The sequence below is a fragment of the Argiope bruennichi genome, chromosome 5 (assembly GCF_947563725.1).
Source record: "Argiope bruennichi chromosome 5, qqArgBrue1.1, whole genome shotgun sequence".
Classification (NCBI taxonomy): Eukaryota; Metazoa; Arthropoda; class Arachnida; order Araneae; family Araneidae; genus Argiope; species Argiope bruennichi.
In genome coordinates this window covers 102,869,124-102,882,298 of record NC_079155.1, presented here as the reverse complement: position 1 = coordinate 102,882,298, position 13,175 = coordinate 102,869,124, and the positions used below count along the sequence as shown (strand labels likewise).

Here is a 13,175-nt window from a genome sequence, read left to right as displayed (position 1 = left end):
TTATTTTATTTTTCAGTTGCAGAAATAATTTTAATTCTGAAGAAACAATATCCTAACTAACTGAAAATATTTATGGACTGATTTCCATTTTTAAGAAACGTTATATTTGTAAATTTACTTTTGAATGGAAATCAGACTGACACGCAGAGGTCTCCACTGTTTCAGAAGCAATGATTACTATTTTGTCTCCTTCGTCAAAAAAGTGAAGAGCTTTGTCCAGCTTCAAACAGCCCTTTACACCAATGATCCAGCGCTGATGGGGCCCGAAAAGGAAATTTTTCTGAAATAAATGCATTCATTCTCAATTTTAAAGAATTGAAAAATTTCGCTTCTGAAATACGTATATATTTATCGTTTTATGATAAATATATGCGTATATTAATATATACATAAATATATATGATAAATATATACATAAATATATATGAAATTTAAGATTGAGAAGAGAAATTGTTTTTGACTTCAGTAATATTTTTATAGCAAATTCTAATAAATGAATTATATCCATGAATTGAAGGGAAAAAAATACATAATGGACTTTGAAGAAAACTTTTATTGTTGTATAGGTTTATATAGACAAATATTTGAATCTAATTACGTTTAGAATTTTGAATTTTAAGTATATAACCTTATAGTTAACCTTTACCGCATACTATATCAAATTTGATAAAAAAAATTAAGAGGTTGAAAAAGCATGGAATCTATTTTTAGACAATTTAAAGTTGGTTTGAAACAAGCCTTGTTCAGTTTTAATTTATGATAAAATTTCAAGGACAGCAAGGAACTGCAACTTCGAAATTTTATTTCATGCTGTAATAAAAAGAATCGTATAAATTGAGCTCAAAAATATGTTTTGGATCATAGTTTATATCATTGTCTTTTTTTTCCCTTTAAGATTTGATGGTGGAACCGATTACCAATAATTACTTATTTATTAAAATTACTAATATTAGAGGCTATGAAAGATTAATTCATTTTCTAATAATAATTATTCCATTATGTAAAATAAATTAATTATTTCCTTGCAAGAACTGCATACTTATTCATTTTATATAACCTTATAAAAATATTATTATCATTATTCCAAAATTTTAGACTATCATTATTAGATGTTATTCTTCAGTTTTTCAATTCAATTTATTTCAAATTATGCTGAAGTACACGTGAATTTACAACATTCGTCTATAATTATTACAATTTTAAGCTAAAGATTAACTATTTGAATAGTTTTTTTTAGTTAAATATAAACGCAATAAATACTCAGTTTTGGCTGAAAAATATGCTCCGAATATGAAATTATTTTCTATCTTTATATTTAAAACAATTCAAATATTATTAATATTGCTACAAATCTGTAATATTGCTAACCGGCATGAATAGTGTCATCCTGAGAAAGACCGTTGTAAGATCTGTGCTAAGCAGCTGCCGCGTAAATGACCTGAGAGCTTGGCGACCATTTGGCGACTTGGCGACGAATTTGGAGAGTTTGGCGACTAAATGGATACTACCGGAAAGTTTGAGAACTTTCACGATCCATCCACTAAGACCCGAGATACAGCCAGGTGTGCCCTGATTAGTCTGAAGATTCCAGCCCCGCCTCCCGGAACTATAAAAGACAAGCAATCTGAATCTGTGAAGTCGTCGTGTGTATCGTCACAAGTGGTGTGAGAGGAGTCGGAGTCGCCGACACGTAGAGAAACTGGAGGATTAGACAGCAAGAAAGCTGCTGAACTACAGCAATTAAATGTGCTGCGTCATTACGATTAATTTGCGATATTTTGCTGTATAGAAAAAATTTTGTAACAATATCAAGTTATGTTACTTTTGAGGTTGTGTCTATATTGCCCGCTATAATTCTTTAAAATAGAAAAAAGCTGGAATATTAGCTAAAAATTTCAAAGTCCACTAAAATTCAGAAAATGTTTTACTTTTAGCGCATGAATAAGCTCTCCAAAGATTTCATCTGTGTTCCGTATACGAATAGTCATTATATATCCGTCGAACGATGGCTGTAGACTGTATTTCTCGGGCCAACGATATCTGCCTATCGCATTCACGGAAACGCTGGCAATGAGCACTCCGCCTTCATTCAAGGAATTCAATAAGGATGCACTCTCTGGGAATATAAAGAAGCAGGTAAATATGAAATAAAATACAAGAGGTAAATACAAAAATAATGAGTATGAATGACTATTTACTAAGGAGCGACTATTTTACATACATAAATAATTGACAAATTCCATAGAGCATCCAAACATTGAAAAATAACCATCAAAGGCAATGGTGGATTTAGACATTTTTGTTTCATAAGCAGTGTGTATTATTATGAGATCCCTCTTTTAATAAATGACTAATTTAGTTTTACAATAAGCCGCGTTCTTAATTTAATTAATATATTAATGATTCATTTTAAATTCAGATACAGTTATTGTTCTCAAAGATGTCGTTGCAATTTAAACAGAAAAAAATGGAATTTTATTATACTGGCGATAATAAAAAGTGTGTGAAAGAAAATGCGTTGGGAAGTGATGTCCATTGTTACATCGTGTCGATGTGTGACCAAACACCATCAGTTAATTAGCTATATTAATGTCCCATTTTAAAGCATCGCTAGAGCTCTTTTGGAACGGACATTGTAATTTTGAACTTGGTCACATTACGAGGACGGCACTTGAGTTGGCAACTCCCTATTCAAACTTCCAGTGTGGACATTTAGTCATCCCCCGAAGTTTAGTGGGTGTCGAAATTTTTTCGGTGAAATCGGGTTCGGAACTTGGAGCCTCCGGTCCCGATGCCGAGATTTTACCATCAAACCAGTGCGGTTTTCCAAGAACCATTAGAGGGGAAAAACTGTGTTCCATTAGTTTTGACAAGTACAGCAATAGAGATATGTATAGACCTTGTATTTGAGATATGTATTTGACCTTGTATTTGAGATATGTATTTGACCTTGTATTTGAGATAGAGATATGAATTTGACCTTTGTTTTAAGCAGCAAGCTTGAACGCCGTGTATAATTTGACTATTGCGAGCAGTCGCATACTATCCCATGCACTGTAAAACGAAGCAAGATTTGCTGCGATATGTCAAAAAATTGTAGGCTAATTGTTCGCAGATGGTACACTGACATACAGATGGACGGTTTTGTCAGGGACATCTCGTCCCCAGGGAAATGATAGAAGTGCATGAACTTGCATGGGCGTTATCTAATTAATGTAATATTTAGATTTTGTAAATAAAGCATTAATTTCTCTTCGTGTTTATGCCAATCATTTCTGCATGATACAAATTTATATGTTTAATTGAACATCTAGTAATTTTCAGCTTATTCGATGCATAGATTTTCTGAAAAGAAACGAATTACTCTTTAATCAACATTGTGTTAACTTTGATTTCTGAAACCATTTTTAACAGTTGATTTTTGGAATGCAATTTCGTGTTACAAAAGGAGAAAAATATTTTAAATTAATAGTGAAAATAATTGGAATTTAATTTCAATGATTCAATTTTAATTCATTTCATTTTAATTGAAAGTTTAATTTTAATGATGTCAGTTCATTCTCACGTGATCCAATTGCAATCCATTCAATATATTGTTGGTGGGAAGAAAACAAGAAGTTAAAATTTAAAGTATAATACGCTTATAAGTATATATGATACAAATTAAAATTAATTTTTGATTGTTTTCTACATTTGTAGATTTCTTAAATTACGAAAAGAAAATAATTGTGATATATTCAAGTAAATTCTAAAACACAGAAAGTAAAGAAAATATTTCTGAGTATTGTTTGTTAGATTATCTAAATTTCAATTTCAAACTGTAGATTCATTTCAAATTAAAGCAGCCATAAAAATAATTTTTAATAGAAAAATATATTAAAAATGCTTCTTTCATGCTTGAAATTTGCTTAGGTATTTAATTGGAAAAAATCGTAATACACTTTACAAATAAGTTTGAATGATTCTTTATGAAAAAATCATCAGTATTCACCATTAATGGCAGTTTCGTAACGGCTGACAGTTGTCAAGAATTTTCATCTATTCTGTGTGAAATAAAGTAACGACTTCATCAGAAACTGCCATCCAAACTATGTATTTGACGGCAGAATATTTTTTTGACACGTTAAAAGAGATGTATTAAAGTATCAAAAGAAGTCAGGATATCATTTCGAAGTGTAAGAAGTGCTAAAAATGACAGAAACTTTCCTTGTTCTTTTGTTGTCTTTTACCCAGACTTCGCTTTATAAAGAGAAAATTGGTAATTTATCAGTAAGGTTTATCAAAAACATCGAAAGTTCCCATCACTCAAGCATTTTTAAATCCATGAACTTTTAGTTGTCATCACATTTTCACTCTTTTATATCAAGGTGACAATCAAGCTCGTCAAACGCTTGATCAGAATAACTACACATCCGTATTTTGTCATTTTTTTTATCAGTCTAAAATTCATCTGCAGAAACATCTGCTCTTTCCCATGACACAAAAGACGACTTTAGAACATTCGTTACTCTTAATTCTTTCGTTTAAATCGATTTCTTTTGTTCTTTCGAGTCCATGAATTGTCTGCTTATCTCAGCGAAAACCATGCTACTGACATTTTTTTTTTTTTTTTTTTTTTTTTTGTCAAAAACTGGTTGCCATTCAAGTTTGGAAAACTTTTGGAAATTAAAAATAATGGATTATTTTTTATGGTATAAACTGACATATGTAAATCGTTTGCTTTAAGCATAAATAATTGCTTTTGTTAATGAAATAATTTTAAAAAATTTGTTTGGCCGTTTACTGAAAGAAGGGAAGCATTTTCCTTTTCTTTTATTTTGCAAAATAGTTAGTTTTCATTAAGATAAATGAAGCAGGTAGAAAATTTAGAAGTTGTAAAAGAAGAAATAAGATGCTTTTCGGTAATTAAATGCGAAATAAACAATATATCAAGATATTTTTTATGGCAGAAGTGATTTATTATAATCAATATTAATTTCGCGTGAATTTTGAAAGTTTCTAGGTAATAAATGTTTTAAAAACAAAATTACGTATGCTTTTAAAGTTTGTTATTGTTTTAATTTTTCATTTTTTAAATTCGTTTTTATGTATATTAACATAATGCAAAATTATGAGTTTTCGACGGAATTGCTGTTAAAAAATTCCAAACTTCCAGTGTTACTTGGCAAAGTTTAAAAAAGTAAGGCATTATTCGTGAAAAGTGTAATGCTTGAAATTTCCCCGTTTTATAGCTTTAAGCTTACAGCGACACTAAAAATCATGCTATTACAATTACAATATTACGTATACTGTTTTAAAAATATTTAGCGTATAATGACACTAAAATATTTGCAATAAAAATCATATAATCTGCTGTTGATACTGTCAAACAAAGATGCAAACACGCAGGCATAATTTCAAAAAATTTTTTATCCTCCATAATGAAGTCTAACACTTCGAAATTCATCAAAATTTCGAGATTTAATTTTTTTAATCAATTACAAGACTATAATTAATTTATGAAAGTGTAAAAATGAACTTAGTCATTGTATTTTTTTTTCATTTTTTAAAATTTTAATAAATCATTATTATCCATTTTATTATAGGATGGATTATAAATGAATTTTTACATCACTGTGAGTAGATGGAGATTTTCAAGAGACCGATTTTTATTTTACTATCATTTTGCGCTTTTCCCATCTATAGATTTTTTTTTATGCATGAATATAATCAGTCTGCATTTATGTTTCTATTGTATTATTTAATCTTTGAATCTTTTTCCATTATCTCGTAATAAAAGCTTCTTTTTTTAATCAACGCGCTGTTTTTGTCTTCAGCTTTTAAGGAAAGTAAAAAGAGGATAGAAAGGACTTTTAATTCGATTAGAATTACCAACTCTTAAAAGCCTTTGATATTATATTTTGCTTATATTGTGTTTATATTTGTCTTGAATAAATTTTATTCCTTTTTTTTTAAAAAAAAATTATCCCTTTTTTTTAATACAATTTAGGAAATTTATAACAAATTCAAATTATTTTCTTTTGCTTTAACACAATACTTTCATCTTTAGAAATATGCGGAAAACTATTTATTTCTTGCTTTTCCATCAACATGCTCCTACTTATAATTTTTGACAGCATCATTATATCGCCTTTTTTTTTCATTACCATATAAAATCATTATTAAACTTACTATTACGAAACTCCCTTCTAATTATAGAATTTTCCTGATCTCCTCTACATTAAAAAGATACTAGATGATACTAGAAGTTATTTTGTATGCCATTTCAAAAAACAGTTTCATTAGGTAAAAATGTAAATACATAAAATAAACGGAATAACAGTTTTAAGACTAATGCAAAAACACGACTGGAAAGTCTATCACAATTTCATTTTTAAAAATGCTTGAAAATAATATGAATATCAAAATTTGTGAATAAGCTAAAGTAGCTAATATTCAGTAAAACCAGAAAGTATAGTGTCCTCGAAAGTTTCTTGCATATTCACTAATAATTACTAATATACTATTAAATACTATTATGCTATTAAATGCATGGCATTGATGAAAAATAGTAAATAGCCTATTATAGTCATCTTTAGCAATTAATAATTGGGAAGCTGTTAATACACCTATACCAGAAAACAAACTGTGTATTCTAAATATGTATTTTCCGACAAATTGAGACCAAAATTTGACATAGAATTACAACTGTAGTCACAAAATACTACATCAAATTTCACATATTAAAATAATGGCGTTTTTGAGTTATTATATTTATATTCTTCAGAAAGTACAGATTGACAGATGGACAACTCCTTGTTGGATTTGGTTTTTGAATCTTTAGGTTTAAAATCTGCGTACCAAATTTTATCCATCTAGTTCGCTTATTTTTATAGTTATTTGCTAATTTATACTTGAATACACATACAGAGTTTCTCTGAATAGATTTCGTTCAAAAATTAATATAAATCTATAAATTTGTCATAAACATCATGTACCAAATTACATTGGTCTAGCTTAAAATGTTTTTGAGTTATCTTGTTCAAAAATGTATTTTCTGGGATGAAGGCTGTCTGAAATATGGAAATAAGTCAAAATCACGATTTTTCTATATTTTGTCTACTCCAGAATAATGTGATTCTATCTTACATTGCTTTTAACTGGGCGCATCTGTAAACTTCGACGAAACAATTTTTTTCTATTTTTAAATTTTAATACAATTATTACAAGTATATTTAGAAATACAAGTAGGTATGTTAATCCTCTGGCACTTTATTTAACCCATTTATGAAAGAAAAGGAAACTGCATTACGTTTCTTAACATTCATTTATTCCTTCTACGACTTAATTGTTTCAATTTTGGAGAGAAATCTTCAGTAAGAAGGATATCAGAATATATGTTATAGGTCAGTTATTGCCATTTTATGCTGACTAAGCTAGTAACTATATTAAGAGACCTCAGTGTAGCTTTTCGATTCATATTTTTGCTCTACATTTTATGGAAGCTGTGCTTTTAGAATGCCTTGTTATATTTAAACTTTCCGATATTTTTATTTCATGCGACATAAAAACTGTGTAATCAGAATACAGTGATGCATTTTTAATTTTTACTTCTTCAGTACATGTCATATAGGAATCCGGTTATAAGAATACCGCTTAAATAAAGAGCTGGCATTATATTAATTTCAAGAATAATATTCGAACTTAAGGTTTGATAAACATTTACATCCCAGAATACCTAAGCTCGAAAAACAAATTTTTAGAATTACGTCTGTCTGTCTCTCTATGAACATAATTAATCAGAAACACTTTGATCTAGATGGCTGAAATTTAGTATATGGTCTGTACACTAAATTTATAAATTTCTATCAAATTTCGAGCGAAGTATGTCTCCCCAGCTATCCGTATACAAGTGAATGCGTTAATTACAAAACGTAAAGAGCTAGGTAAATGAAATTTGGTTTAGTATCTTTATTGAAGATTCGTATCACATTTGGAACCCAATCCGCTCAAAATATTGAGTATCTGTCCGTCTGTACTTTTGCATGCTTCTAAACATGGTAATTAAAAACACGTAATGATTTTAATAAATGAAATTAGGTAAGAATAAGGTCATTACAATTTTATGTCACATTTTGATTTCAGTCACTCAAAAAAAAGGCTTCCAAAATAAATATTCTATTTTCTAGTACTTGTATCTCAGCGATTAATCGCCAGAAATCATAAGCCTCATTGAAGAAAATCACTGTATTCGCGATAAACATTGAATAGTTCGAGCATTTCTGGCCCATAACTGGTACACAAGTACCAGTAGTATACTAAAATATAGACAATTTTCCTGTGTTGAAATAAGCATGTGAATACATGTGGCAATTATATTCTCCCCCCCCCATTTTTTGGGGGGGAAGGGATATAACACCTTCATAAAAAACAGCTGAAGTAGTCTTCACTAAACTTTCTAGCTTACTCTCTAATAAAAATGTTTTCCCAGTGATTGGTTTACAATTTTTAAGAAATATTACCTTTGGTGCGAATGTACCATTTTTACTGAATCTATTGAATGATTCGAATGATTAGATTATTAATCTCTGGCACACAGTCAAAGGTATCCAAAAGTAGAATTTAGGTTTCAGACATCTTTTTCCCAACTAATTGAAACAAAAATTTGGCATAAAACTACACTTAGAGTCGCAAAATCTCGTACCAAATTTAATATATATAAGTCATTGCATTTTTGAGTCATCGCATTTACATGTTTCTGAAAGTAAAGACCGACAGACGGTCAACTCGTTGTTGGATTTCGCTGAAAGGCGCTATTCTCGCTTCATTGGCGTCTATTCTAAAGATGTTAAAATTGTGTACGAAATTTCAGTTATCTAGCTCTTTTCGTTTTATAGTTATCTTGCTAACTTATATTCGAATAGCCAGATAGACATACTTCTATTGAACGGAATTTGCTCACAATTTGACAGAAATCTGGAATTTTTTTCTAAAGACAGTACACCAAATTTCAACTGTTTAGCTCAAAATGTTTTTGAGTTATCTTTGTTATAGACACACAGACGAGAATTTTTCAAAAATGTGTTTTTCGAACTCAGAAATTCGTCAAAATCTCAAATTTGAATGTTTTACAGTTACGATACTTTCTCTGTACTAAGTATACGAGACAGTAAAAAGCATGTAAAAACGTTTTGGCGGGACTTGGCGATTTTTAACTTACATTAAAAATATATATTTTTTCCAAAGCATTTGAAATTATTATTTTCATCTTATTTCTTTTAAATGGTTGTGTTTTCCCTCTAGCTACCAAATTTCCATTATTAAATCTATTCTCATTAAAGAAACAAACATTAGGTAAAACAAAATGAAAGGAAAAGAAAAGAGCAATTTTTACCTTCCGGGTCGGCGTCCACTAAAATAACACTCCTCCACTTCTGTTGCATAATTAACAGCACGAGCATTTCCGAGACACTCATTAAAATGTTAATGAAGCGGAAGAAAGTTTATCTTCTGCTTCCGAGGCAAACGAAACCAAACATGGAGTGGAGAACTTTCAGGGGAAAAAAAGTAAACTTCCTACTTTAGAACACAAGTGGCATTGAAAAAAAAAATCAATTAACAAAACCAGCTGTCTTTTTACAAAAGAATATCATTTCTGAAGAGAGGCTTTCTGTTTTTCGAACACCTTCCTATGCCACATTTATTGATGAAGTACTTTGGTCACGTGAGGATAAATAGGCTGTTTTGATTGGTAGACAACAGTCAATAATGGAAGATTGGCATTCAGTGAAAATTCTTTTGTCGAAGTGATACTAGAGCGAACATGGAAACAATAGGAATTTATTATTTACGAATTAATTTTTGGAGCTTCATTTAATACATAAATAAAAGGAATTAATAAGAAACGGGAAGTCTTCACTTATATGAACTACTTAGCTTCTAAAAGAAAGAATATTGCTATAACCATGGGTAAATATATTAATTAAGCAGTGGAAATGTTCTTTTACTTTTTAGTATTCTTACGTCATACTCTTTTGTCAAATTTCTTTTCTTTCGTATTTCATTGATCCTAAATTTGATATTGATCTATAGTTTAGTTTAACCTATCAAGTCTATTCACTTATTACTGAAGTAAAAGGCCTAGAGACAATGGGCCATTGAAGAATTTGGAACAAAATATGATAATCTAGGATTCCAGTAATAAAATCATTGGCCGAATTTCATACGAATAGATTGTGGCTTTTTTCAGCAACATTGCTCGAAAGTTATTGAATATTTGAGCTTATAACGATTATTTACTTTTTGCTTAACCTTTGTGAGAAAGTAAAAATTATGAATAATAAATGTTACTAATATTGCAGGAGTGTATACGTGCGTATAGTAGAGCTATACAAAACAAAAACAATGTAACAAAGAATGATCAAATTTGTTAGATATATATTATATAGGTAAGATTTATAATTTTAATTAGATCTTTAATTAATTACAAATTAAGCGATACCATGATGCTTTTCCTAGATACGTCCCAAAAATATCAATTGGGAAAACAAAATTTCACATTACTTTAAAATTTTTTAAAAATATTGTTTTTTTAATGATACCAATTTATTTGCTGCACAATTTTTCTCATGACCGCAAAAAGCAAGTACAACTAATAACTTTAAAAAAGATTACCTATGCACTTAAATTTTTATGGCATCATTATGCCATTCTATTGAATGTAATCTTCCATTAGGCAGACTACATACACATAAATAAACAGAAGAATAGATATCAATATATAAAAAGTAAATCTTTTAAAATAACATTATTTTAATGACTCTCACAATTTATCTCATTTATACACTTTGTTAATGGAATTATGAACGGTACTTTTCCGTCAGCTTGGTGCAAATGTCGCCAATTGTGATCCAAACGCGAATTTGGCGGAATTCTATATTATTTGGCGATTTTTCACTTGCGCCCAGCTTACGGATTGTGAACCAAACACGAATTTGGCGTAAGAAATTTGGCGAAATTCTACATTATTTGGAGATTTTTTGCTTGCGCCCGGCAAACGGAAAAGTACCATATGAACATCAAATTCTGCAAAGAAATTTTATTGGAATTAATTACAGTCAGTATTCGAGGTGACTCAGCTGATCCCCATAGACAGTTAATCAATATCTTTACTACTAATAAATATAAATGTGAATGTGTTGGCGCTCTATATCTAGAGCGTTTCACATATTTTTACCAAAATTAACATAAATTACCTATAAAATAGGAAATGCGCACTTTAAAGCAAAATTTTTTTGGAAATTTTATTTTAAATTTAAATTAATAAAAATTAATCTGAAGTTTGATTTTTTGTACTGAGAAAATTTCAGAAATTACTATAGTACAAAAATGTTTTTTTTGTAATCTTAAAAAGAAAAAAAAAAAATACTTTTCAATGATATCAAATAAATAATTGCACACATTATTTTTTAATTTTAACAGCTTTTTCAAAATATTTTTTGTCTAATTTCTAAAACAGATGGCTTTATTGCTTTGAAATTTAAACCGTTTTCATTATTTCATTAAATATTTAATAGCAAGATTTTCTTCTATTGCTGAAAGCTAAAGATGAAGGATTCTGTTTAATATCTGTGTAGTTTATCTCTACTAATAATAAAGATGTATGTATGTGTATCTGCACTCTGCAGGCCATATTTTTGAAATTCTAACTAATTAAAAATTAAACTGAAGTTTGGCGTTTTTCCGAGATAACTTCCGAAATCATTGCAGAGCAAACATGCATTCCAGATTGTTTCAAAGTTAAAAATAAAAATGTATCTTTAATAATACCACTTTAATAATCCTGCAAATGTTTTGCGAATTTTGACTTTTTATTTATTTTTGTTAAATTTCCAACAATAGATTATATTGTTGTAGTGAAATGGAAACTGCTTTCATTATTTTATCAAATATTTAATCACGTGATTTCCTTCCATTGTTGAAAGTTAAAGAAGAAAGATTCGGTTAAATATTTGAGTAATTTACAAGATGAATAAAAAAGTGAAGTTATAATATCGCGAAATTTAGAAGAGGACATTCACACTTTCAATATCGCTATAATATTATGAAACTTGTTTCCATTAAATATATCCATGTACACAATAAATAGAAGTTAAGTAAGGCAATCAAAATAACACGACTTTTAATGCTCCTCGGTTGGGCAGAATCATGAATATGTAGTTCTATCTCAATTATTGAAATAGCATTAAATATATACGATATCACCAGTTAAGAAGTTGGTATCCAAAGGCGACTTCTTCATTGTTGCAGCAGCCACAAATGAATCCTGACATCTTTCAAAATTTCATTTTATGTTATCCCGTTTTTAGCAAGGTTTCTCACTTTGTCACCTTAATAGTTTTTAAGGTTTTTTTTTACACCAGGTAGTCAATCCCCTTAAGTTTTGGTCTCCCTTTTTTTCAGGTATCAAATAGTTTAACCAAAACGATCTTTTTAGTGGCTCGATTAGCATCCAAGTATCCTGTACATTCAATCTTCTGCCAAAGGCAATTAGTATGAAGATTGAAAAGGCATAGTTAAATTAAAGCGGAATTTAGAAAATACATGAACCGCACAATTACTATCATTTTATCAGCAAAAAATGAAGAAAAAAAATCCATTTCAAATAAGGTAATTAAGCCTACCTTATATTCCAGGACCGCCACTATAGATCAGTAATAATATCACTTTTGCACAAATAATCCACATTCTTTGAGACGAAACATTTATTCACACTTCACGCACATAAATAAACACAAATAACACTTAGAATGAAAGCATCTTAAATTTCAGTTTACAATCTAACTCGAAGACTATGTGTTGTTGCTTTTAGTAGGTCTCGGTATCAACCGACTGGAATACAGCGACGCTGCTGTCGGATTCCAAAGTCCAAGATGGGTGGAGTTTGTAACAATTACATTACAGCTCTATGATGATATGAGACTGGCTTCTGTTAGAAAGATTTATGTACGCAATAGACTGAATATATATTAGACAATTAAAATATCACAGTTTTAATGCCTGATAATTAGGTGAAATCCGGATACGAAAATATATCGAAACAATTTAACTGGATTCAAATATATCTAATATCTCTGACGAACCAGTTCGATGATAGTCAAATATATTCTAATGGAGAGAATAATTTAAATCGTAAA

General features: G+C 29.4%; 1 protein-coding gene across 1 annotated transcript; it reads right to left on the bottom strand.

Annotated features, from left to right (window-relative positions):
* On the bottom strand, nucleotides 1-9,497 carry LOC129968541 (uncharacterized). The gene is made up of 3 exons (XM_056082533.1): nucleotides 9,374-9,497; nucleotides 1,929-2,116; nucleotides 1-280 (listed from the first exon to the last, which is right to left on the bottom strand). The coding sequence occupies exons 1-3, from the start codon at nucleotides 9,453-9,455 to the stop codon at nucleotides 101-103; spliced, it is 450 nt and encodes a 149-aa protein (XP_055938508.1). The 5' UTR covers nucleotides 9,456-9,497; the 3' UTR covers nucleotides 1-100.
* Between the last annotated feature and the right edge of the window lie 3,678 nt (nucleotides 9,498-13,175).

Excerpts from the sequence above, each read along its gene's own strand:
- LOC129968541 (XM_056082533.1), bottom strand. The coding sequence starts at position 9,455 with ATGAGTGTCTCGGAAATGCTCGTGCTGTTAATTATGCAACAGAAGTGG. Across the intron at positions 2,117-9,373 it reads AGTGGACGCCGACCCGGAAG|AGAGTGCATCCTTATTGAAT; the intron begins GTAAAAATTGCT and ends TTATATTCCCAG. Across the intron at positions 281-1,928 it reads AGCTTATTCATGCGCTAAAA|AAAAATTTCCTTTTCGGGCC; the intron begins GTAAAACATTTT and ends CATTTATTTCAG.